Genomic DNA, 27,365 nt, shown 5'->3' with positions numbered 1-27,365 from the left:
CTTCATTTACGCAGCTGTGTTCTGTAAAATAAGCTTTTAAAATTAGATTTTTTTTCCCTCGTGAAAATGAAAAAACAAGATCAGAGGAAGGGAGTATTTTAAAGTCAGACTCTTTAGGACCTTTTGGTTCTTTCAAAGTTGGAAAATAAATACAAAAGCAGGCCAGGGACACACAAAATGATGGCCGAAATGATAAACCCAGTTATCTCGCTTGATGTTAGAGTCACCATTATAAATCCTGGTTATTAGTCTTGATTATTTGGGGGAACAAAATTATTTTACTATTTTTCTATATGAATTCTATGATAATTAACCGTGGAACCTAAAATCGCCACATAATAGGACATCACAAATTGAATTTAGTTTGGTTAGTTTAGTGTGTAATTAGTTTGGTTTGGATAGTTCACTGTGTATTTAGTGGTAGCAGTGTGGGTAACACTTTATTTGGAGCGTCCGATGTAATGTAACATTGTAGTCACTTGATAGTAAGCTGAGCATCATCACTGGACTGTCCCAAGTAAAGTGTGACCTCAGTGTGTGTTGCCTCTGTCCCGTGTGTCTCCAGGTGCATTACCTGTTCGGTGGAAACCCGGGGAAGTCTTGTTCTCCCAAGATGCGTCTGGATGACTTCTGGTCCCTCAAACTGTGTCGGCCCTCCAAGGAGTACCTGCTGCGCCACTGCAGATACCTCATCAGGAAATACAGGTCTGTTGTTTTTTTAGTAGGACCACACCAGTTCTCCCAAAACAATTTCATGACATCTTAACATGTGCCACTTCCAGACATGGCAAGTCAGGGAATTTGTTAAATTCTCTGGGGAAGTCAGGGAATATCAGGGATTTTTACAAACGGGTCACTTTACAGGAATATACCTGAATGTGTTTTACAACTTGTTTCACACATTTATTGCAGTAGATGGAGGTTTTGTGCTGTTTTTCTCTGCAGCAGCCCAACTGCAGTGGAAACCAGATTGTTGATCCTTTTTTAGAACTTTTCTGAGCTAAAAAACAATGTTTAGGTCATGGAAGCTCTCCGACTTAGTTGTGGAAAGTCCTGGAAAAGTCCTGGAAAAGTCCTGGAAAAGTCCTGGAATATTACAACAGGGCCAGGGTGGGAAACCTGACTACTGAAGCTTGAGGATGTGATTGCTGTACTCATGCTGCCATCTAGTGGTCAGTTCATGCTACTGCAGCCCCACAGTGTGTTTGACGTTTTGCTGTCTGTGTTTGGGACGGTCAGGTTTGAGGAGAAAGCCCAGTCGGAGCCGCTCAGCGCCCTGAAGTACCTGCAGAACGACCTGTCGCTGACTGTGGACCACACCGACCCGGACGAGACCAAAGAGGTGCTGGGAGCAGAGCTGCTGTAGCACAGGACTTCTCATTAGTTTTTATTTTTAGATGGTTTTCAGTTTTTATTTCAATTTCAGTTCAGTTTTAGTTGGTTTACAATTTGGCTTTGGTAGTTTTAGTTTAGTTTTTAGTATTTTTGGTAGTGGTGGTATTTTTGGTATGTTTGCAACAGGTATTATGTAATACAAACAATAAATCCTTAATTCTTTTAAAAATTTATTTACATACATTTTTCAGTCAGAATTCAGTAAAAAATAGCCAAAATTACCGTCTCAAAATTAACTCTCTTGCACGTAAACAAAGAGGAAAATTAAAAACATCTCACCTATAGGCCTATTTTTATTTTATTTCATTTATTTTATTTAGTTTTGCCAGCAGAAAAGATAGTCTTAGTTCAGTTTTAATTTTTTCACAAAGTTTTTATTTTTATTTCAGTTTACAGCAGAACACAGAACACCTAGTATTCATATTATTTTTTTTATCTTACTGTAATAACCTTGACTGGGAGCGAGAGAGAGGGAGGTAAAAAAAAACCAAACAGACAGACATGTAGGAGGGGAGAGAGTGAGAGAGGCCAAGAAAGACAGGAAGGGAGGTAAATTGAGAGATAAAGAGAGAGTTAGAGAAGAGAAATATAGATGGGGTAAAAATAGACAGAGGTAGAGAGAGAGAGAGAGATTTGGGATTTTGAATTTTTAAGAGAGGGGTGGAAAGGGGAAGAGAGAGGCGGAGATGGAGAGAGGTAAACCGAGAGCCAGAGGGGGGGATGAGAGAGCTAGAGAGACAGGTATAGAGATGGAGAGAGAGGGAGGTGAACGTCAAACCTGTCTAAGCTTGTGAATAATGTAAAAGTAGCATCATGAGCAGAGCTGCAGCTGAGATTTATAACCTCCCACTTCCCAGATGGACTTGAGATCTGAAACTCCTCGACAAGGAAGAAATATTCAGCCCGCGTCTGCATGCCCGTCCGCTGCAGCCAGCTAATCTGCTGTCTGACTGTTTGTTCTGCAGTGTTGAATGTTAAAGTGACTCGGGGCGTTTGTGTTTGTGTGCTTCAGTTCCAGCTCCTGCCCTCTGCGCTCTTCAAGTCCAGCTCCGACTTCATCCCTCTGGGTAAGAGCCTGATCCGAGCCCACTCCCAAAACCCACTACATCTACATTTAATAATAATAACCTTTATTTGTATAGCACCTTTCATACACAACATGCAGCTCAAAGTGCTTTACATCAATAGAAGGTAGATAAAAGACAGATAAAAAGATACAATTCATATAAAAGAACAAGCAAAATGCATTGCATTAAAATAATCAAATCAAGTAAAATAGAAAGATAAAAGAACACAACAAATACTCCCACTTTTAGATGCACATTGTGAGTGAACCCATATGTTTTTCTGTAATTTTGTTTCCCCCTGTCCTTCCTGATTCTACTCTTGATCTGATATTTACGTCAGATCTCACTGCCCAAGGCAAACGAGAATCATAGATTCTCCTCTTGGTCAAAAACCTCACCATCCACAGATGGATGAGAATCATACAGGGTAAAGCTCTGCCCCCCCACACATAGTGTTCACTCATGCACAAGTAAGCATTACCCGGACAAGACCAATGAAAATTCGTACTTGCCCATGTCAGCTCTGTTGGGATCCTGAAGAGAAACAGTTAAAATGAAGGCTATTTAAAAGCTAAGCTGAAAAGAGAAGTTTTTTTTAGTTTGATTTAGTTAAAAGGATTACCTAAACTTCAGCGCTCAATATCTGTAAAATATAGAGGATCCAGTGTGTAAAAGTATCGTCATTTTCAAAACCGAGGACTGCCTGACTCCTGCTGTCCTTGGCAAAATATCATAATTTGTTTGGATTTTGTGCTGTCAATTATTTTCTAAGTGCAGGAGTCACTTTTGTCAAATGGTGGATACCTCAGTCTGGAACACAGCTTTTAAGATAATATTAGATCAGCTTTACTGATGTCTGAGGGGAAATTGGGTCATTGCAGCAGCAAAGAATAGAAGTTTAGGCTGGAGAGCAAAGCGTAAAAAAGTAACATCAAAGGAAAAATCCACCCTAGAACACTTAAATATTTATTAAAAATAGCTTTTGGTGATGTACTTTGCATTCCTGGGCTTATTTTTTTTGATGTATTTTTTCTTATAACTGACCAAACGTAAACAACGTCACATCACATAGCAGAAAATGTTTCAGCGATCTAAACCAGCAATCGTACCGGGGGAAATCCATCATAGAAGAGGCAGAGAGACCAATTTCTCCACCGACAGCAGCCTCAATAGACCAGAATGCAATGCAGCATGAAGACAGGCTGTGTTTTCCGTAAGGAGCGTGACTCACACTATTTCTCAACTGGAAAAATTGCTCTAATGATGCTATCGCTATCGTTATCGCTCTCTCTGCCTACGTGTACCGCATGCAGCAAGTTCAAGTACGTTCTCTGAGGATTGTTGAGAGGCATTCTGGGAAGTGTAGGAAATCACTAACTGAAGTAGAAGTAGGCGAGGCAGGTTGAGGGAAAGTAGATACACATAAAAAATGACAGTGAGATGTTTCTCCCTGACGGCTGCAGTAACATTCACACTAGGATGGCTACTGACAAATTCAGATTAATTCACATTTACACATTAATGCCACTGAATGAAAGACCAGTGAAAACAAATCATGAGGCCTCGAGTCTGTCGGTGTAAACCGAGATGGATTCTATCAGTAGAAACACATTATGCAAGTCCTCCACATGGTTTTTTTGGATGATGTATGTTTTCCTGACCTTCTGCTATCTATAGCACCATACCTTCCTGCTGGAAATCAGCTGTTCACCACCCACCCACTCTCTGTCTGTGTCTCTCTCTCTCTCTCTGTCTCTCTCTCTGTCTGTCTGTGTCTCTCTCTCTCGCTCTCTCTCTCCGTCTCTCTCTCTCTTGCTCTGTCTCTCTCTCTCTTGCTCTGTCTCTCTCTCTCTTTGTTTTCTGCCTCGCTTTCTCTTTGTCTGCCTCTTTCCCTCTCATTCTCTCTCTTCTCTCCACCCACTCACTTTCCTCTTTCCCTTTCCCTTTTCCTCTCTCTCTCTCTCTCTCTTTCTCTCTCTCTCTCCCTTGCTCTGTCTCTCTCTCTCTCTCTCTCCCTTGCTCTGTCTCTCTCTCTCTCTCTCTCTCTCTCTCTCTCTCTCTCTGTCTGTCTGTGTCTCTATCTGTCTCTCTCTCTGTCTCTCTCTCTGTCTGTCTCTCTGTCTCGCTCTCTCTTTGTCTGCCTCTTTCCCTCTCATTCTCTCTCTTCTCTCCACCCACTCACTTTCCTCTTTCCCTTTTCCTCTCTCTCTCTCTCTCTCCCTTGCTCTGTCTCTCTCTCTCCCTCGCTCTGTCTCTCTCTCTCTCTCTCTGTCTCTCCCTCTCTCTGTCTCTCTCTCTGTCTCTCTCTTTGTTTTCTACCTCGCTCTATCTTTGTCTGCCTCTTTCCCTCTCATTCTTTCTCCTCTCCACCCACTCACTTCCCCCCCCCCCCCCCCCCCCCTCTCTCTCTCTCTCTCTGTCTCTCTCTCTCTCTCCCTCCCTCCCTCTCTCTCTCTCTCTCAGGTTTCTCAGACGTGGACCAGACGTACGCCCAGCGGACGCAGCTCTTCGACACGCTCGTCAACTTCTTCCCGGACAGCATGACGCCACCCAAGGGCAACCTGGTGGACCTCATCACCCTGTAGCCCCGCCCACTCTACCCCCCTCCGCCCCAGCCAGTCAACCGCACCCCGCCCCACCCCGCCACCCTTCCAGCTGACTCAACACCCGCCCACGCGCCCGACGGGACTCTCTGATTGGAGAGAGAGAGAGAGAGTGAGAGAGAGGCGAGTTATTTTTCTATACCTGAACCCTGCTCATGGGATTAAACTCGTCTGAAACAACAACAACAACAACAACAACAGAATGCGGGCCGTAAACAGTAAACACACACAGGTTCGGGGCTGTGGATGGTCGGGCGGGGCGCGACTGAACAACACTGTGTTATTTGGATTTGAGCGAATCTCCATGGCGACCTGAGGCGGTGTGTTTTTGTTCTTTTTCCTTCAAGGCCTGATATCCTTTTTTTTTTTTTTTTTTCTTTGACGATTTCCTGGAGCGTGCGACGAACCTCTGAACTCTGCCAAACGTTGCTTTTGTTGTTCATTTTTGACTTGATTTTCCCAGAAGGTTTACGCAAAAAAAAAAAAAAAAAAAAGACGATTTGCACGCAATGTTTGCCGACATTTGTCGCTTAATGTCTGTATTCTTCACTATTTGATTTTTCTTTTTATAATGATTTTTTGTCTTGGATTTGCACTTCATACCGACACACACACACACAAACAACAAACTTGCACACACCTTCCACCACAGGCACAGGCATTCATCCACTTGTTTAGATGAGGAGAGACGTCCTTTTCAGGCTTGCGTGTGGTGAAGTTGTATTTAAAACAGGTCGGCGGTTCCCAAAGTGAGGTTTGGAGACCCCCGGTGGTCCTTTAGGTGCTGAGGAATAGTTTGGTTTCACTGTTATTTCATTCATTTCAAGGTAGGACAGTGTGAGAATGATGCAGGGATCCTTTCTCATCAGAGGTTTCACTCTCCCCAGCTACGGGATTACCAAATCATATCCAACAACAAAAATCCTCACAGATGGGCGTCCCTCATTCAATCTTAAGGGAGTCTGTGGCTTATTGTGTATTTATTTGGGGGTTCTTGACATGAAACCCCTGCTTTCATGCCTTGGTTTGCTTGCTTTGCCCCGTAACACACGCCCCTATTTATGATAACGACGCCTATGCAGATGCATACGGCGTCAACAATTTTAATAGTGTTGTAGAAACAATAGAGGAATGATCCTAAGACATAAAGTTTAATATATATATCTATATATACTTATATATTAGTGTGTGTGTGAATTGAGCCTGCCGGTGCCAATAATCCAGTTGTAATGAAAATTACAGTGGGAAACAGAGTTGTCGGTCTGTCTGTCCTGGTGTGATGCCAGGATGTCTCTTAACGTGACGTGTTGGTGGATAAGATTTTCTTTTTTTTCCTTCTTTAAAATCCCAAGTGTCCACCTGAATTATTTCCTGTAGTAGACGGGGGTTTGATGTTTGTACAGACAGAGCTGGCTCTGATTTGGCTAATTCAGTAACGAAATCGATTGACTCTCGCATGCGTCAGGTGGATTTAGTTAAAACACGAGCCTGTCTGTAGTGGCAGGCTATGCTCTCACCTCGGCTGCTCTCGGTCTCTAATATCCAACCTGAGCAGACCAGTCGTTCTCCATCTTAGTGGCTCCAGCGGCCGCATTCAACCTTCTGTCTCTGTCTGGAGGGAGCGCCATGCAGAAACCACAGTGACGCGACGAGCCTGGTAGAGTTTGCCTGCGTTCATCATTGAAAGGCTTGTTATTTCCATCTAGGTGATAATAATAATGTGATACCTGATTGATCCTCATAGGTAGGGTCTGAAATTAACACCTGCCAAGCACCAAATGCCAGTAAAATTTTGTCTTTAGTACATAAATCAGTAAGGGTCACCTGCCACTCTGGCTGCTACTTTTGATTTGATAACATTTTAATGCCTTGGTCAGGCATATACGCAGTCTTTGGTCTTTGACTGTGTACAAACTTTGTCCCTGCTGGCCACCGTACCCACTCTCTCTGACCATAACCCAATCAAATCAAATCCAAAAATCAAAGGCTCCTGATTGGCTGCCTGTTGTGCTTCTCTACACAAAAGCAGAAGCATCTAAACTTCTGTTTCTCTTTTCCCATGTGGAGACACATAGCAGGTGTGAGGCCAAGACAAGTGAGTGAGAAAGTTTTCATTTAAACCTCTAAATCTGCTCACACAGTAACTTGTGCTGTATAAAAATAGCTTTGAAAAGGAGCAGGGTGATTTTTTCTTTTTTTTGTTTAGCAGCCCGCGGCAGGTGAGCCAGAAAATTAATTTGGGACGCTGCCTATAGGGAAATAGTCTTTTCTCTTGCCCCCTCCACAGAGAGGTCAAAGGTCAGACTCAGCTACAGCGAGTCTCCCTACTCACTATATAATCACAGTAATGGCGTCACTGTGCTTGCTGTGTCTGGTTGTGAGCGTTGCTGAGCTCCCTCCGCCGTCACCGAATCACTGTCGAGGATTTCGGGTCCACGCTCCTCAGTGCTTACCGCTCGCTCAAGGAAGTTCTGCTCTGTCTGTTTGATCAGCTGTGTGATGTGAGAGCAACACGGCTGAGAGGCTTCATGGTTCTCAGTAGGAGTGAAACTACGATCGTTAATTTCAGAAAAAAGAAAAAAAAAAGCAACATGTATGTACTGATAGACTGAGAGCAACATGTGAGACGATTCTCTCTCCCAAGCCTACATGTAGAAGAACTGTGATGCAGCAAAACACTATATGATTTGTTTCTCAGTATAATGAGTCATTCCTAGTATATTTGCTACGACTGTTAACCCGAATCTGTACACATTTTGTGTGTAATACACAGAATCAACACTATATTTCCCTCTGTGAGCTTGTAGAACATTAAGGACGGACAAAAATCATTAGGTCAATTTCACAAGAAGGCAGGATTGGGTAGTTGTTTTTTTCTTTTCTGTTTTTTTTTTTTTTTACGAACAATTCTGTTTATTAATTGTGTAACTTTCTGGATGAGACAAATTATGAAAACTAAGCTTTCACATTCAACACTACTTTGACTTGAGGATTTGCCAAATCTGTAACCGTGAGAGTGCGGAAGAAAATAAGGCTGTCGGTGAGTCGAGTCTTGATGTGACTCTGCTTGAACGGCATCCTTATAGAAAGCTCTTTACACTTATTGCATTTATTCATCTTGGTTTTTTTCTGCAGCCAAGCAGAGCAGCCTGACTGATCAAATCCACGTTAACAGCCGTACTGCACTAGCGGACGATCCTCCTTGCTTTCTCCTGGCCTTTTCTCATTCATATGTATTTATTCTACTTTGATGAAAACAGTGCACCATTATACACACTACCTTCGAGGACGTTCTTTACTGTGATTATGGGTACTTCGGCTGCAGATTGTACCGAGCTACATTACCGCTGTGCCCGTCATCGCTGTAAATAACACGTCGCTGGTGGTATTTCCATAATCTGCCACAGTAAAACATCTCTCTCTGTCACTGACATGGCAGATCAGTCACTTCCCCATTCAGATTCAAGCTAGTGAGGACAGATTTGCGTCAGCAGGGACAGACGGGTGAATTAATCTGGAAAATAACACCTGAACCGATTTATTTCAGTCAAATTCTTGCGATAGAGCTGCTGCTGTTGCTTAATACTACTCAGATTATTTGGTAGTCATTCTTGTGCGCTTGTGTGTTTTGGTTGGGGGGAGGCGGATGATGGAGTGTGTGTGTGTGTGTGTGTGTGTGTGTTGTAATGTGCCTGTGTCTGTGTGCGTTTTGCCCAATGCTTCTGCTGCCCTGATTAATGGACACGGTTCTCTGATAAGAAAAATATACCAGAGCAAAAAAAAAAAAAAGATGCATTTAGCTCAGCAAAAAAAAAAAAGAGAAGAAAAAGGGTCTACTGTGGGAGGGATCGTTATTTATGATGCTTTTACAACACTTCGGGCTCATCATGCTTGCTTTAGGATTTATTTTTTTGTGCCAGAAGAAAACTGTGTTTAAAAAGAACAATTGAAAGCACCTTTGTAAAAAAAAAAAAAAAAAAAAAAGACAACACAATGCCAAATACTACTTTTTTTGTTGCTATTTTAGGGTAAATATCCTTGACACGTTTGCTGGATGGAATGTTATTTTTACATTTTTTTTTTTTTTTTCCATCTCGCCCTTCTTCCAACCCCTGGGTGGGACTCAGGAGTAAAGGCTGGTACTCTTGGATCAGTGAGCACTACTCTGTGGATACCGTGAATGTGTAGAAAGCCTTGTAGTATCGCATTGTATGTAATGTACATAACGAATAAAGATTGTATTTTGTTCAGGTTTTCTTAATTGCTGCCTCAGTGGTCCTTCTGCCCCCTAGTGGGCTTTTTCTTTTTGGCATTTGCAGAGGTGTGACCAAGTCGAGTCCCAAGTCAGTCTCAAGTCTTGAGGCACAAGTCTCAAGTCTAAATGTAGATCACCAAGTCAAGTCCATGTCATTAATGTCAAGTCTCAAGTCTAAATGTAGAACAGCAAGTCAATTCAGAACAAATCAAGAGTGCAGTATCAACTTAATATCTTAAAGAAAACTAAATATCTAGGACTTTTCAATGCAATATGGTTTTAATAGGACAAAAACTTGGTAAGAGCATCATGAGTTTGATTTCTATAATCAGTTTCAACTTCAATAAATTCAATCATTCCATACAAATTCAGAAAACAGAATTTAAATTCAGTCGTCTGCTGGAACAAATCTCATCACTTTCAATCTGAGTCATTTACACAAACACAAGATCTCAAGTCAAGACTTTAGAAACCTTTTCAAGTCAGAGGTGAGTCCCAAGTCACCAGAACCCAAATCAAATCAACTGTCAAGCAATTAAAACTGGGACTTGAGTCCAAGTCATGTGACTTGAATCCCCACCTCTGAGCATTTGTAACACTGATAGTTGTAGTATGATCTGTACATGAGAGACACACTCTGGAGCCAGATGGGAAAACACTTCCTTTATTTGCAAATCTTAACTGGTATAAGAAAACATGACCGCCCTGATTAGAAAAAAAAAGCAAGGCGATTGACAATTTACAGCTTCCAGTGTGTCAGACCCCTGTTGTTCGCCTTCATCGGCAAACAAACCATAAATACAAAAAATACTGGTACGTACTTTGGTGAAAATGGCACAAGTATAATAAAAGTGAAACTGTACACACACAAACAAACACAGAATAAGGACAAACAAACATCAGGTTGGATTGGGGTGCCCAAGGTAAATCGATTCGCTTGTATATGTTTTGGACCGATGGTGAATGTAAATATATATTAAATTTTAAATGAAAGGGAAGTAAAATTTTTAAATTCAGTTGATTGGCAGAACAGAATAGAAAAAAATAAACAAACTAGAAATGTGCACAGGTAAAGCTGTGGGGCTTTTTGACGTCGAGTCGGGCGATTCAAAATGTCAGAAGACTCGACCCCCTGCAGCATCAGCAACAACAACAACAACAACAACAACAACAACACAACAGTGTAAAATGTCATTCTATTTACAGCGTCCACTTGAAGAGTTTCGTTCCAAAATGAGAAAAATGCGGCACCTCGCCTGACAAAATGATTTCTGGAATCAAAGTAAAGCTCGCGATTAAATATTTGTAAAGTTTCCTGAACATTTTAAACAATGCAATTGTCTTGTGTGGAGCAATTTTCCAAAATGGGACACACGGCTTTTTGGACTGAAACCCTTCATGTGTCTTCATTTCTCTAGAAACCTCCTCCCTCCTCAGCAGTGTCTACTTGGTCTCTTTCGTGGTTAAAGTTAACGCTCGGTTGCACCAGTGCGGTCCTCAGAGCCGAGACGCACTAGTCGAAATCACCGGGATCGGGTCGAGTTATCCCGAGGTCGTCTTATCTAAGTTAGTGTTTCTACCCACAGAACTGCCGGGGCAGCTGACGTTGCCGTTACCTTTTTCTTTGATCCTCTCTTCCTCTCCCCGCCCGCCCGCCCGGCCCTCCGGCCCTCCGGCCCTCCGGCCCTCCGGAGCCGCAGGATGACGCAAGCTCATCAATTTGCGAGATCCTCCGGCTCGAGTTGGGGCCGGCTCCTTCCTCCTTCCTTCCTCCAAATATAAAAATACTCTATTTACAGATGCTCGTGTACAAATCAACACTGTTTTGGTGAGAACGGTATAAGAAAAGGTGAAACTTGAACCTACCTGCAGAATTGTCTGTGACTGAAATGACAGCAGTGTAATAAATGGCACTGAGAGTTGTGAATTTTGAATTGTGCTCAGCAGGCGGTCACAGTTTCTAAATATTTGTATAAAAACAGGGAAGAATTTAGTCTCTGTAGGTTAAAATATACATGTCCATAAACATGTCCTTTATGCTTCCAAGGCCTCTATGTGTCTGGATTTGATTTGTTTCATCGTCAAAGTGTTTCGACGTGTCATTTGCCGCTTTCAGGCCTTTTCAGAGTCCGAAAATGGCAACACAGAAATACATCAAATAGAGCTGATCACCAGCTCTTCATAAAAATGACTGGAGATCTTGCTTGTTCTATTTTGATGTATTTCCATCTGGGAAAGAGTCTTTTCTCGCTATAGGACAGGGACGCCGGGGTCAGGAGTGGGGGTGAGTGGGCGGGGCTGGTGTGGAGAAGCGTGGATATATATTTTTTGGTGGTGAAAGGGGGGGGGGGGGGGTGTATGTGGCTAGGTCCTGTCCACTGTCTTTTTTGTTTCTTCTCCTCTTCCTCTATTATCCCCCTCCTCGTCCCTACAGGTGGGTGTCCTCCTCGTCGGGCATGTCCTCCTTCAGCAGGTTGTCGATGGGGACGATCCAGCTGTCGTTGCACTCTCCGTTCAGCGCCATCTTCTTCTCCATCATCTCCGACTGCACCTCCATCACCTCCAGCGTGGGGTTGTCATGGTAACCGTTCTCCACCGTGTGCAGCTCCTCCGTCAGGTGTTGCTGTGGAGATCAAGAGGGCAAAGTTCAGGTTCCATCTGTTCTCCAGACTGGTTAAGCTGACAGTAGGGATGAATTGTTACAACTGTGCTCGCCTATAGAAGGCTTTCAGATGATGTAACTGTGACACACACTCTGGCGGCCATATTGGAGGTCATCAGTTTTTGGCTGACTGCTTTTCTAGAAATAGAAATAGAAATGGATAATTCCTATGCTGATTTTGATTGGGAATTAGATTTTATGTTTAGATAATGTCAGCTTGTTAGCTAGCTAATCATAGTATCCGTTTAGTTAACCATCTCTGTCTTACTGTAATTTGCACACTAGCTAATTAGAGGCTAGCGTTATTGGCTATAGTTGCGAGTTAGTAACATTATTAACATTGGTTACTTTGCAAAATTAGCCTGTTGGTTGTTAGCTAGCTAGCTAACAAAGCCAAAAACCAACTGTTTGTTCAGGCTAACTGAGCTGATTCTTCCCAAGCTAAAACTTGTGGTGCTTTGGAGTACAGGCTAGGACTTTTCTGTGTCAAAATAACCTAAATTTGGAAACAAATTACCTTATCAGACTCAGTTTTACACATAACATTACTGACTTGACCTACTTATACACCACAACAATCTTTTTCAGGTAGGCTATCTCTATTTTTCTCTGCTTTATATATTTAGCCATTAATTGCGCAAAGCCAATTCTCTGATGAAGCTCCATGATGGCACCAGATCAGATGTGGGAATTTGTTGTTTCTAAGTAGGATGTTATTGAATATGAATATTGTTGCCTACCTGGTTCTCGTTGTAGGGCTTGCGGTGGTGGGAGGCGTAAATGGCAAGGCCGATGATCATGGCTAGCAGAGCTCCACAGGAGGCCAGGATGGCTATCAGGGTGGTGTTATTGGGTTTCTGGAAGAGGAAAAGACAGAGGGAAATTATTTACATTTAGTGCTGTTAGTAAGTACATAAACACTGCCCACTCCCAATTAAAGACTGTTAAACATATATTATATATCCAGATATTAATCATCATTACCTTGGTGAGTTCGTCATAGTACTGACTTGCAAGGGAGGGTTTCACTGTAAGATAAATAATTATGATTTTATGTTTTTGCAGATAGTTTATAGAATATTCTATTGTTTTGAATTAATGTGACCACAGTTTTACTTTTCCAAATGGAGGATGGTGCGGTACCTGTTCCACGTATCTCTACGTTGTCAAACACGGCCTTGCCATCGTGCTGCTGCAATGTCAGGGTGCAGCTACCGGCATGCATGTCCTTCATCAGCTGCTTGCACACTAGTGCCAGCTCCTTATCATCCTCTTTCTGAACGTGAGACAAAACAAAATATCTGTAAACATCTAGATTGATCTGTATCTCATCTCATTTGTATCCTTGCCATAAACAATTCACCTAACAGCGGTTGGGCTGATATGACATCACCGTTCCTTTGCTAGACTACTATTCTGCCAGAGGGTGGATGTACGGAAAGGTCAAAGGTTAATGTTTAAAATCACATCACAGCACAGCTTCCTGTGCTGTGATGTGCGGATTATTCCTGGTGTATTATGGAACAGCCCAGCTGCGTAGCGAGTCAGAAAGAGGGTGAACATGAGAGAGGTGTGGGAAAGAAGGAAACTAGTGAAAGGCAGGAAGGGTTCCCACTAAGACACTTTTTCCACCCAATGACTGGAATCCTTTTTTTTTTTATAGCGTGCTTCACTGTTTCCTGTCCTGCTGCTGGAAACAGAAAGTTTAGCAGTGTCTCCTCCCTTCAGAAACCTCCAGTGATGCTTTCACTCAGTGTTTTGGCAAGTTATTTTTAAAAGCAGTTGCTTCGCTAAAATAACTAGTTATGTTACAGAGTTACTCTTTATTAAGAGTAACTTATTACAGTGCTTTTGTGTTTACCGACTTCAAAAAATGCCATGGCTTGTGCTGCGGGGTGTGTTGTCGACCACTTTTTTAAAATGCAATGCAAAAAAAAACTATTGCTCTGTTCTCAAAACAGGAAGACAATCTCATTCATATCAAGCAGGCTAGTTTTTTTCCCATAAAGCACGGATACACATGTGTTACTGGTTGCTATGCCAACTCTTTTGGTAACTAGGTAGGTAGTTACAAGCAATCTTTCTTTGTTTTGTCCTGTTTTTTAGTCTTATGTATGTATATTACTTTTAATAAAATGTAAGATTAGTACACATGCATGGGTAACTGCTGTATAAAAGCCATAATACCCTTAAGAATGTTCTGTAACTGTAATCGTACTTAAGTGATGGCAACGGCATTCAGCAGCACCTTGTACATATTGCATACTCATTATCACAGAAAAAAAAAAACAGGCGCCTATGTATTATTGCTATAAAAGCCCACACCTAAAACTGGGTGCAAAGCAATTACTCAACCCGATCTCTAAATCGAAGAAACATTTGAGAGGAAATATTAGTGAGGAAAGAGTGGAAAGGGTGGGAGCCTGCCTCCCATGGACAGGACAATAGTCGAGGTTTGATGAGAGTCAGAGCAGGAACTCTGTTTATTATTACATGAATTGTTTATATTAATGGAACTGAATAGAAACAGTCTGGTGCTCAGATTTAAAGATACTAACTTCAAAAGAAAGCAATATCTTACCGCCACATCATTCAGAGAAAACTGTAGAAAAAAGGAGAAGAAATAGAATGTGAGTCATATCTGAGTAAGGCAGTTTTATTTCTCAGATGTTCATGAAAAATCAGGTTCAGGCAAATTTGTCATTATTTCTCGCATATCAGCACTGTCTCCATTTCTGTCTTACCGAAAACGTCTTTCTCTTTGCGGTTGTGAAGCTGGAGTTTGTAGGAGACGGGGCTGTAGTTGCGGTCTGTGCTGGAGTAGCTACTATCTTGCCTGGGACAGCAGGTTTGGTTACAGCGCCCGGTGGTTGTGAGGTCCTGGATGTTGTCTGTGCTGGGTTCACAGCTAACGTCGTCTTCGTAGTGACATCTGCTACTGCGCCTTCAAGTAGAAAAAACAAGGCAACAGTAAACATGTCATCTCCAATGAATAGGTAGATCCCCTCTGGGCCAATCAGTGACAAATATGTCACCTTGTTTTGACCTGTAATAAGAATGCAGTGGTGAGATGCATCATTTTCCAAGTTTTCCAAATTCAAGTTTTGTCAAAATGAGAACAAGGGTGTCTGAGATACGTGTGAGACATGGACGAACAAACAAATTAATAAACAAATAATCAAACAAAAGTCAATGATCGAACAAACTGTCAAAAATTCTAAAGTCGGGTGGACTGTCACCCTCTTTTGGTGACAGTCCACCCGGTGGTTTGGTAGTAAATAATTGATGAGTTCTTTTTTAGGGAGAAGTGTATATAATTAACAAGTAAAAAACATATCGGTCCCCAGGAATAATGCAGGCACCCCTTTGGGCCAATCGGTAACAAGATGCATCATCCCTCCAAGTTTTGTCAAAATTGGATCAGTGGTGTCTGTTTGAGTTAAAAATGTCTAGCTTTAATCATAGCGCCCTCATTAGGCAGATCATTGTAATCCATAAGGTCAGCTAGACGTGTGTAGTAAGTTTAGTTTCAGTTAGTGGTTTAGGGCGAGTTAGGGCCTTTCCAAGATAGAAATAGTGACCTTTAATTATAGAGCCCCCATCAGGTCAATTAGTGTATTTTTTTAATGCTGGAACACAGCGCCAAATGCATCATCCCTCCATGCTTCGTTAAAAACAGACCAGCGATGTCTGAGAAATCATCTGAGATATTATTCTTGAGGGACAGACGGGCGAACATATAGACATGCAGAGCCCTATCCATCCCCCCACCCACCTGATTTTCATCAGTGTTGGGGACGAGGGTACAGTCCTTACCTCCTTTGCTATCCTTGGAACTGGAGGCGGAGTGCATCACGGAGCGGGTGGAGTCCTGCCCTGCTCCAGTGAGTCCTGATGATGTGGTTGCGGGCTTCCCCTTGCTGTCAGAGCTGTCTGTGACTCTAGTCTCAGGAACGAAAGGTGACGCGACAGGCACGTTGGGTCTCGTGGACGCCGCTGAGCCGCTGCTGCTGTGGTCCACCGCTTGAGGGGTGATTGGTAGTTTGGTGGGAGTGTCAGCACCACCTGGGTTGATCAGGGGGACGGTGATGGCTGGTTTGTCTCTTAGCTCGACAGTAGTGGGAGCTCTTGTGTTGGGCTTAGGGGTCAAGGTTGGGAATGGGATTGTTGGCTCCTTCATAGCTACTTTGTCCACTACAGGTTCCTTCGTCACAGTGCCGTCACCGTCGGCTGTCTTCGCTTCAGTGCCGTCACTGCCAGGTGTCTTCGCTTCAGTGCCGTCACTGCCAGGTGTCTTCGCTTCAGTGCCAGGTGTCTTCGCTTCAGTGCCGTCACTGCCAGGAGTCTTCGCTTCAGTCCCGTCACTGCCAGGAGTCTTCGCTTCACTGCCAGGTGTCTTCGCGTCAGTGCCGTCACTGCCAGGAGTCTTTGCTTCAGTCCCGTCACTGCCAGGAGTCTTCGCTTCACTGCCAGGTGTCTTCGCGTCAGTCCCGTCACTGCCAGGAGTCTTTGCTTCAGTCCCGTCACTACCAGGAGTCTTCGCTTCACTGCCAGGTGTCTTCGCGTCAGTGCCGTCACTGCCAGGAGTCTTTGCTTCAGTCCCGTCACTGCCAGGAGTCTTCGCTTCACTGCCAGGAGTCTTTGCTTCAGTCCCGTCACTGCCAGGAGTCTTCGCTTCACTGCCAGGAGTCTTCGCTTCAGTGCCGTCACTGCCAGGAGTCTTCGCTTCAGTCCCGTCACTGCCAGGAGTCTTCGCTTCACTGTCAGGAGTCTTCGCTTCAGTGCCGTCACTGCCAGGTGTCTTCACTTCACTGCCAGGAGTCTTCGCTTCAGTGCCGTCACTGTCAGGTGTCTTCGCTTCACTGCCAGGTGTCTTCGCTTCACTGCCAGGTGTCTTCACTTCACTGCCAGGAGTCTTCGCTTCACTGCCAGGAGTCTTCGCTTCACTGCCAGGAGTCTTCGCTTCAGTGCCGTCACTGCCAGGTGTCTTCGCTTCAGTGCTGTCACTGCCAGGAGTCTTCGCTTCACTGCCAGGAGTCTTCGCTTCACTGCCAGGAGTCTTCGCTTCAGTGCCGTCACTGCCAGGAGTCTTCGCTTCAGTCCCGTCACTGCCAGGAGTCTTCGCTTCACTGCCAGGAGTCTTCGCTTCAGTGCCGTCACTGCCAGGTGTCTTCGCTTCACTGCCAGGTGTCTTCGCTTCACTGCCAGGAGTCTTCGCGTCAGTGCCTTCACTGCCAGGAGTCTTCGCGTCAGTGCCTTCACTGCCAGGAGTCTTCGCTTCAGTGCCTTCACTGCCAGGAGTCTTCGCTTCAGTGCCTTCACTGCCAGGAGTCTTCGCGTCAGTGCCGTCACTGCCAGAAGTCTTCGCCCCAGCACTGTCATCCTTCGTCACAGCACCACCAGTTCCTGTCCCAACAGGTTCAGCATCAGGATTCTTCAGTGTAACAGGATCAGCATTAGGCTTCTCCGTCTGAACACTTCCAGCATCTCCTCCAGTTTCAGTTTCTGAACAGACGCAGTGAAATAGGAGGCCTAGAGAAAACAAACACAAAACATTATCTTGGTTGCTAAATGTGTAGTACTGAAACAAACCCATGATAGATAGAAGATAACAACTTATTAACTTATGATGCCGGACATTTACAAGAATCACACCTTTTCTTGGACAGTGAAGGTTCAAGGTGACTGAACACTATGAAATCTATCTGATAGCAATGATGAACTGTGTGTTGACCTGTGCTCTTTGAGTTCCTGCTCCTAGCGCAGCTGTAAACTTCGGCAACAGAGCTTCATCTCCTTCTGTTTCTCTATTTATAGTGAACAGGACAGGACGCTCCACACAATAACCTAGGAAGCACCACACCCTTGACCGCGGGCTTGTCCTGGTGCACCGCGAACAATCCTGGCCTGGAATGGCATCTGCCTCCTTCACCCCCCCCCCCCACCCCCCCAACACCCCAATCCACCTACCCATCTACCCCCCCACCCATCCACCCCCCACCCACCACCACACACAACCATAGGTTTTCAGCATACTGTACATGTGCAGTGACACATTCCCTGACACGCACCTGTACTATATTATACATTCATCATGGAATATTGAACATTGTCGCTGTCAGGTGAAAACCTTGTAACTCCAATTTTAGTGATTTCTATGTTTTATGAAACCTTTTCCAAACCAATTAGATAAACTCAAAAATGCATGGTCATCAAGCTAAAAACAAATTTGTCTTTTTTAGTTGCTGAAAAGTTGACATTTTGGAGGTTTTCACCAACAGCGACATGCAAATATATTATGTCAGATTGATAATGTTCTAGAGAATACAATTCCCATAGTCATTTATTATACATGAACAAATTCTGTGGATGGGCTTCATCAAGTAAATCGGCACACCACATATACAGTACATAAGTAAACTTTTGTATTTAATAGATCATGTTTTTCTAGTTCCCTCTACACATTTGCACTCTGTAATATAAAATAAATCTTCTTCATCAAGCTTTAACATCATAATTGACTCCCTACCATAACCACACTCAAAAAACATTGCAGCCATGTTGCTACAATCCACATCGAAGCTTGCATCAATGCAAATGCAAGTCAATTAATGGAACGATTCTTGGACCAAATCAATTGATTTCCACATGGTTCTCATATTTCAGGGTAGAAGCACACCCAACCGCTAGTGGAAACACGCCAACCTGTAATACAGTGTAAGTCTGGACTTTACAGGTCGTCATGGCAATCAGGGCGGTATCGGGAGTTGTCAGATAAGAGTCTGTTCTGGTCAAGAGGAGGGGTGTAGAGCCAAGCCTGTCCTGTCTCTGGATACCACAGACACATCACTTATCATGCCTGGGGCAGCTGCCCTGAACATCATCACTAAGAGGGTAATACTGTTGAAGTTCTCCACTCAGAGGAGCCGCTTTGATTCAGCTGAGTGTTTCGGTTTACAGTACATCTGGTGCTCTCTGCTCTGTGGCATTTTGACAGCATGCAACACTTGTTTCCTATAGGCTTTTCCCTATGAGGCTTGGAGACAGAACTAGACAGCTTTGTTGTGTACCCACTTTCCCTCAACCTGCCTCCTCTACTACTGCTTCATCAGTGATTTCCTACATTTCAAAACAAAAATACACAACCAAACAACAAAGTGGGCCTATGAATTCAAGGTACATTGTCAATAGTTTTTTTTAATAGTGTTTAAGGCTTTTAGGGTGGATTTTTCCTTTGACTATGGAGCTGGAAAGATATTCAACATTACGTCATACTTTGGGAACTGTATTTTTCCAAGGAGGACTCACGGCTGCTGATCAACACATCAGTTGTTGCGGGGATCAAACCTGTAACCTTTATCTTATGGGACGCTCTCTGTAACCACTAACCTGCCAGCCTTCTACTATGAAATGTCTGGCAAAAGTCAAGAATTATACGTCCCTTGCATAATCCATACATACTTTTACTTGTATAGCTATCATCTCATAACTGTCTCTGTCAACTCGGGTGTCCTGTTTGGGCCGACCCCCGCTGACCCGAGCTGTCACTGATGCATCTGTTTCTTAGCGGGTGACAGCACCCTCTGATCCTGCTGCTATCAGTACCAGGGCTGTTTTTACCTCACCCACACATTCCTAGCCGCACAACCCCCAGACACACACACATACACACACACACACACAGCACCACCTGTAGTCTCTCAAATCCACTTGCACTGCCTCCCTCCTCCCTCCACACAGTAGGTATGGAAAAAGACAACAGAGGAGCTTTAACACACAGTCCATCCTTCCTGGTGTGTCTTAATCAGGGTACAGTGTTGGGGAAAGTTACTTTTAAAAGTAATTAGTTACTTTACTTTATTACATACCTTAAAAAATAACCAGATACATTACAAAGTTACTCGATATTAGAAGTAACTTGAGTACTTTGCGTATATGGCTTGTGCTGCCAAGTGAGTTGATCTTTGTTTTCAAATGAAACGCAAGTCTATTGCTCTGTTTTTATTAAAACAGTAAACCAATCTCACTAAACAGACTTAGATTTCTTTTTTTTTTCCAATTAGCAGCATGTTGTCTGCACATGATGCTGCAGGATTTTCTTTTTTTTTAGTTTTTTTTTTACTTACAATAGGAAAGAAAAGTGAAAGTAATGACATTCTGATTTTGAAAAGTAACTAATAACACACATTACAAGAAAGCCTTATGTTTCTAGTTACCACAAAAAAGTAATCAGAGTACTCCCAACACTGCCCAGGAGGAACAGAGCTTGTTATTCCGAAGCACATGTGTACATGTTTACCACTAACAGTGCCTCACCTAGCCTATACTACAACTGCCACACCTCCAGACTCGCTGCTGCTAGCTTCACCTACATCCAACCAGAATATAGAAGTTTGAACCAGGTCTGGCCCCTGTCGTGTTGTCCTGTGTGTTTGTCCCACGGTCCGACCTGTTCATCTAGACTGCGTGAGGGTCAGACAGGAGAGCGTGTGAGAACCGTTCTGTTTTGTTTTCCCTGGCTCTTCCTCTCTTCCACTTCTTGGCTCACTGCAGCAATGGGAAATGGCTTCGTTGATTTGTGCCTGTGTGACTTCTGTATACGTGATATGTGTGAATGTGTGTTCACTGGAGAGTTGTAATCTGCAAGTTCCTTGTGTTTTTTGTTTGTTTTTTTCCAATATCTTTGTTGCGAAGCGCTCATCGCTGTGGTGTTTCTGCACTGCCTTTTCCAGAGATCACCTGTCAATCAAACAGTGTGTGGGCGGAGCTTGGATTTTCTGTTGATGCAGTTTGAGTTTCGCTTTGTCTGTTCAGCCATGGTGGCTATCGCTGCTCATGCTAACTACCCAGTTCTTCTTCTGTTTACTCCAAACAAACCGCTGTTGCTGCTGGTGGAAGTGTAAAACGCATCACTTCCTGTGCGCCAGACATTTTTTCCCGGGAAAGACCTACCAGACACCGAGTGTTTAGAACAGCAAATGGAAAAGCTTTCATGAACTGGATATAGGTTGAATCGCTATTGTATTATATCAATTGGCAAAAGAGAGAGGCAAAACTGACATTTATCAATAAGAAAATGTTGCGGATTATTCCTTTAAAACTATAAATTCCTCACTCCCACTCTACTTTCGCCCCAAAGCTAGCTAAATTAGAACATGCTAATTGCACAAAAAGTATAATTATAATTATAGATCTCAAATTTGTCTGGCCTCAGTGACCTGATCTACCTTTGAAGCCGGTCCCATAGTAAACCTCTGGACCTTGGCGCTGTTTGGCCTGATACTGTGAGACTGTGGAGGGCCAGTGAAGGGGTCAGAGGTCGTTCTCTCCCTGCCCTCCCTACAGGAGGTCCTGTTGTTTGGCTTCAGCGGGCGTCAACCCAATCCTGTTTAGTGTGAGAGCCTCCATCCGTACGCAGTTAAAGCAGAATGACAATCAGGGCCGGAGGGTGGAGACTTGTTGAATTGTCCTGCCTTCCTGTCGGCCATGTTGTAAAAATACCCGCAGGAGCAAGGCCCCACACACACTGAAACATGGAGCGAGAGGAGAAGAAGAAGGGAGAGAAAGGAGAAGAAGGGAGGAGAGAAGCAACGGTTTTATGGCTCCCTGCCTCAGCAAATACTGTAAAAACCCCCCCTCATATACTCTTACACTGTTAAATATCATCAATATGTGATGTTCACTGCATTCCAGGAGATATTTTGTGATGAAAGTGTCACTTACTTTTTTGTTGTACCCACTTTCCATAAATTTCCCAGAATGACTTTCAACAACTTTCTGCTATTAAACTCCATTATAGCTGCACTGGAAATATCTTGGCATGACATCATGTCATCTAGTTATCTAGGAATACGTATTTTTTTTAACAGTGTTTTAGGGTGGATTTTATTCTTGAACTATGCAAAGTTCAAGGAAAAATTTACTATGCATATGAACTGTGGAGCTGGAAATTCATAACATTTCTGTCATACTTTGGGGGTTTTAGGGCTGATATTCCCTTTAAGGGGGCTTAACAGCGCAACCTGTGTGTGTGTGTGTGTGTGTGTGTGTGCCAGCCATCCGGCCAGTTATCCCGCCAGCCTGCCAGGCAGACCAACTGTAACCCCGGATTGATGTGCGCCTGAGCGTGAACTCGCACCGTACGCGCCAAAGGGAAGAGAGTAAATAAATAAATGTAGCTGTCGCTCCAAAGCCGCGGCGGGACAAAGCCGCCCCGTTAGCTAGGTGACAGCCCACACAAAGGCCCCTCTCGCCCCACGTGCGGCTCTGCCAGGACGGGTCACTCCCTCAGTCCGACCCCCTGCTGCAGCCGGGGCCTTCTAGGGTTCAGTGCCCCCCCCTCCCCTTCCTCCTTCTCCTCCTCCTCCTCCTCCCCAGAGACCATGTCCCATTGAGAGAGGTAATTCAGCCCAGATCTAGGGACTGAGGAGGGGTAGAGCGGGGGGGGGGAGAGGCTTGTCTTTGCTCGGCTTCTCATACAAAGTGCACTCCAATGAAGGGAGGCGAGGAGCTGTGAATGTAAAAACGCTCCTCGGGAATAAAAGAGAGACAAGTGAAAGGGAGGAGAGAAGGGGAGAAGGGTGGGGAGGGGGAGGACAAGGAGAGAGAAAGTAGAGGGGTTTTAGACGCTGTAAATCTAACGGCCAAATGGAAATGACTGGCCACACACAAACACACACACACACACACAGAAATACACATGCACGCACACACAAGACACTTGTCCACAAACAGCCACATTCCCTGTCCTTGGAGACCAGGCTGGTATGTGTGTTTATATAGGTTGAGCTGTGGGGAGCGCTAATGGTAAAGTTCAATGTTACAGCTCCAACCCCACACACACACACACGCACACACACACACACACACACACACACACACACACACTCCTCAGGAAAGTATGTTAGGATAGGAGATAAATTGAGCAACAGGATAGCAGGAGTTCAAGACGGCATTTATCTCCTGTCGGATTCAGAGGGATATTAGTCACCATCACTTAAGATAATTTGGAGAGGTCCAGTGAAGACCAGGCCTTTGCTTAGGCATGCCTCTTTTTACACACACACACACACACACACACACACACACACACAGTTTTTGTTTGCACTGGTCCTGGCTAATGAGGGAACAGCCGTTTTCTGTTTTCTTAGAAGTGGAGACGTGAAGGGAGTTCCCATGGAGTGATGAGACAGAGGGAAGAGTGTTGAGAAAGTAAAGAGGGGAGGAAGACACAAATAGGTGTGTGTGTGTGTGTGTGTGTGTGTGCATGTGTGTGTGTGTGAGAGAAAGATGAAAGGAGATGGAGTGAAAGAGAGCAGGAGAGAAGGGGAGGAACGGGGAGAGCAGGAGTAGAGCGAAGGTCCGTGGCGGTACCAGCCGCAGGGCTTGATTAATGGACACCTGGGTGTGCAGCAGGGCATGCTGGGTAAGGGGGGGGGGGAGTGTGAGGTTACAGTAGAGGTGAAGGCGAGCGGCTCTTTATCTTCCGCAGCGGACAGTGATGAAATGCACAGCTTTACAGCGATCAGAGGTTCCTCCCTGAAGGAAACCTGTCTCCATATCTCAGCCCTTTGAAAAACAGGATCCTCTGCGGTTCCCAAACTGGGTTCCCGGGACTGCCATGGGTCCTTGAGAGCGCTCCAAGGGTCCCGAATTAGAATTTTATAATTATCTAACTTACTCAAAGTTAGCACAGTGAGAAAACAGAATACAGGAATGACTAAGATTGACTATTCTGGCCCAAGGTTTCACTCTCCCCAATGTTATCTCCCACACTAAATCATATCTAATCATTAAAAACAAAAAATGGCTTAACCTCATCAGCCCTGCTGGTCCCACTGGTGCAACCATCATTACAAATGCGTGTTGTGCGGCCAAGCTTTGTTCAAACCCACAGAACTGTATTTTGTATTCTAGTCAAGATCCCAAGGATTCCAAAGATACCAAATATATCATGCTGAATTGCAGGGAAATGTGTATAAAATGATGCACAAGACACCTAGATTTTTTCCATTTGCTGTAAAAAAAAAAGGCATCTTAGCTTTGAATATTTCACTCAATATAAACAGCTATAGCTTCAATGAACGAGCAGATACAGAATGTCGTACAGTATGGACAAAAATGTTTTTTCTAACTTTAAAGCTACTTAAGGGGGAATTTGACTATAAAATGGGATTCAAGGGGTTAACACATCTATTTAGGTGCACGGGAACCCCTTGTTTTTATCCTCCCTACAAATAAAATTTCCCCACATCGTTTCTCCATGTTCCAGCATCCAGGGAGGGGAAAGTGTCCCTGTGGCTGAGTGGGAGAGGGGAACTGAAGGGGAACTGAAGGCTCTCTGCTGCTGCCACGCCTTCCTTGGGAACCGGGATGTTGATAAAGTTTTCCCATCTATTGTTCTCCGCTCTCTCCCATGTGCTTTCGGGGCTCGCGCGGGCGGCAGCAGACGAATGTGCCAGGCGCCGTTATCTTGTAGGAAACTTAACACGTCACGAACCCGCATGACCCCGACCGGCGAAGAAGAGAGAGACGGTGTGGTTAGAGGTCAGGAAGCGGAGCGGACCCCTGGACAGGAGTGATAACTCTTCCTACAACGTATCGGCTCCGTTAGAGAGACTGATCCAGGCTATCAAAGTGTTTTTTCTAAGCACTAATATCACCTTTAACATTTTGAATATATTGTAGGCCTGTAATGATGATGAATGATGAGTGATGACAGTCCAAAATTAGTTCAATACTTGTATTAAGGCTGCATAAAAATGGCTAAAACATGCAATCATGATTATTGATCGTTATTATTATTATTTTTGATGATTTGAGGAACAAATTGAGGAAGTTTTTACATCTTATAGAAACATCCTGACTAGTTTTGACCACAGCAGACATTCTAAATTGAATTACATTTTTCTATATCGCCGATATTCTATGATTATGAATTGCGCAAACTAAAATCGCAATATACGATTATAGACGATTAATTGTGCAGCTCTCTGCTTTGTGTCTGCCATGTTTTTCTCCCACCTGCTGTACACATGAACCCAGATGCCCATTCACACGGACCAAAAATGTGTGACGCTTTTATTTTTAGAGGGAAAAAGTGCTGACAGCCGTCACAGATTGTTATTTTCCCGCGCAGTGTCAACAAAACAAAAGCCTCCCGTCTAATTCCCCGCATCTGAATTCACCTACTGTAGTGTAGGAGAGAGAGGGAGAGAGAGAGAGAGAGAGAGAGAGAGAGAGGGAGAGAGAGGGAGGGAGAGAGAGAGAGTGGGGGGGGGCAGGTGCATAATTAAAGAAAAACACTTTCCTCCCCTCAGTCAGGGAGGGAGGCAGGTTCTTACATAGGAGGTCATGGGTGCACTACATTATTCAGGCTCCTTGTGTCTGTCCTGGCTCTTGAAGAGTGGGGTGGGGTGGGGTGGGGTGGGGTGGGGGGGTTGGGGGGGGGGGTAAGATGTCCCAGCTCTGCAGCCCTACACTTGTTCCACACACACTGTACACATCCAGCAGTTATGGGGTTTCATGACTGAGGATTAATGGATTCGCTGGTATAGGCCTGTGGTCTTGATAGGACAATTAAGGCAATTATCGTCCAATTAAACTTCTAACTTTGAGGCTTTTCTGCATAAGTGGACAAATTGGGATTAGAATGTGAATCTGTGGCTACTGAATTAAAATCAGTGAAGTATGGTAGATGAAATCAGTGAAATCGGTAATAAAAAAGTAAATAAAAAGATGGGTAAACGCCATGCAGTCATCAAAAAACAACCAACAATATAAATAAAAATCAGTCATACTCTCAGAGAAGCATGAATTTATGTCTTGTGTATTTTCCTCAAAGGACTTTCATCATTTGCCATTAAAAGACTATGGCATCATTGTGATACTATTTACTATGATAGATACTATGAATTTACATTATGAAGACTTGGGTCAGTCTAAAAAGGTAAACTTTAGTCTGAAAATGCTTTACCCTCCACTTCATCCCTGACTGAAATAAAATAGACGTCAGTGTAGCCGCGCGCACCTGTTGCTGCCTGACCGCTGCCATTCAGATTCAGAATTTCTTTTTGCGACTACACTTTGTTTTTATACATCAATAATGCATGACAGCTGATGCTGCTATACCAGAGAGACACCTTTCCCCTTGCAGTAGGAAAAAGAATAGAAATCCTATAGTAAATTTTAGAAATATACTATACAAATATCACAGCAAGACCATAAAATCATATGAATGTTATAGCGTATACCATATGGGATAAAAACAAATACCATAAAGTTACCATAAAGCCACGGACACACACTGTGAGACCCTATGAGAATATTATAGGAATATTATAGTGATTTTTCCTAACGCGTTTAAATAAACTGTTGAATACTCACCAAGTGGCAGCAGCAGCAGCCACGTGATTCGCATTGTCGCTCTCATCCTGTTTCTGCGTGTTTCTTTGCCCGGATGAATTTACCATTCATTCAGCGCTGCGGTACAATCCGTTATTCTGTATTTTGTAAATGTTTTACAGATGATAAACCCAAAGACTCGCTGCTGCCTGACGCCGTCCTGTCACGCCTATCTCCTTGAATTTGTATCTGAAGTAAATGATCTCGCCCAAGGTATTGTAGTTTTTTCTCTTTTTTTTTTTTTTTTTTTTTTTTTTTAAACAAAACTGAAAGCCAAGAATGCTTTTGTTTGTCTCTGCTTCTCCTTTTCTCTTTTCTCTTTTCTCCGCAGTGTTGGGGATTTGGGGGAGAGTTTTTCTGCGGTCTCCTTGGCTGCGCCGCTGTCGCTCAGTGTCTCTCTGCCTCTCTCTCTCTCTCTCTCTCTCTCTCCCACAGTGGTCTGGTGTTGGTATTGTGCTCAGTCAGTCCTCTCTCTCTCCCCAGCAAGTGTTCAGCTGTTACCAACCAGTGAAGCAGGCCAGTGGTACTGCCCATTCCTCCGCACTGTCCCAGCCTCCCTTATCATGAGAAACCAGGGGGGGGGAGATGAGATCCAATCCACAGCCTTTTTTTTTTTTTTTTTTTTGGGTGGACTCAGGCCGGCCAGGACATTTTGAATAACAAAGGAAGCTCTGAGACAATGTGTTCCCTCGTTTCGATTCAATCCAAAAATGGTCCATGACTCAAGCACACGGGGTGAGAGTCACATCGACTCTCCTGAAGTCCTTCAAACACGGGACAGGCCTTTGTAGATCCAGATCTTTGAATCAACCTGTTCTCCTCCCCCATCCGTTTTTAACACAAAATACCCGGCCTGATTCAGGTTTGCCACATGGTCACTGATGTAAACTGGGGTTGTCGGGTGTTTCATATCGCTTTCAACATCAGACACTCACTCAGGCGCCCCATCCAGGGATGACTGGTCCTTGGCTGGTGTCCAA

The 27,365-nt window shown here is 44.0% G+C and overlaps 2 protein-coding genes across 2 annotated transcripts in view; one reads left to right on the top strand and one right to left on the bottom strand.

Annotated features, from left to right (window-relative positions):
- The window catches only part of mkln1 (muskelin 1, intracellular mediator containing kelch motifs), a 23,625-nt gene extending 18,181 nt beyond the window's left edge, over positions 1 to 5,444 (top strand). Inside the window, exons 15-18 of the mRNA XM_071532986.1 lie at positions 566 to 705; positions 1,240 to 1,342; positions 2,408 to 2,462; positions 4,926 to 5,444. Coding sequence (XP_071389087.1) covers positions 566 to 705; positions 1,240 to 1,342; positions 2,408 to 2,462; positions 4,926 to 5,047 — 420 coding nt within the window. The 3' untranslated portion in view covers positions 5,048 to 5,444. The remainder of the gene's footprint in view (positions 1 to 565; positions 706 to 1,239; positions 1,343 to 2,407; positions 2,463 to 4,925) is intronic.
- Positions 5,445 to 11,048: 5,604 nt separating this feature from the next.
- On the bottom strand, positions 11,049 to 26,892 carry LOC139655544 (mucin-22-like). Its single transcript, XM_071532985.1, has 8 exons — positions 26,368 to 26,892; positions 15,799 to 17,514; positions 14,727 to 14,926; positions 14,564 to 14,584; positions 13,126 to 13,258; positions 12,967 to 13,010; positions 12,723 to 12,839; positions 11,049 to 11,943 (listed from the first exon to the last, which is right to left on the bottom strand). Exons 1-8 carry the CDS (start codon positions 26,411 to 26,413, stop codon positions 11,749 to 11,751), a joined length of 2,472 nt encoding a protein of 823 aa, XP_071389086.1. The 5' UTR covers positions 26,414 to 26,892; the 3' UTR covers positions 11,049 to 11,748.
- Positions 26,893 to 27,365: the final 473 nt, after the last annotated feature.

The sequence above is a fragment of the Centroberyx affinis genome, unplaced genomic scaffold (genome assembly GCF_046629955.1).
Source record: "Centroberyx affinis isolate AG114_WGS23_722 - 3 ecotype Tasmania unplaced genomic scaffold, CSIRO-AGI_Caff_v1 ptg002302l_1, whole genome shotgun sequence".
NCBI lineage: Eukaryota > Metazoa > Chordata > Actinopteri > Beryciformes > Berycidae > Centroberyx > Centroberyx affinis.
The sequence above is the reverse complement of the archived record's forward strand: the minus strand, read 5'-3'. Positions and strand labels throughout refer to the sequence as shown.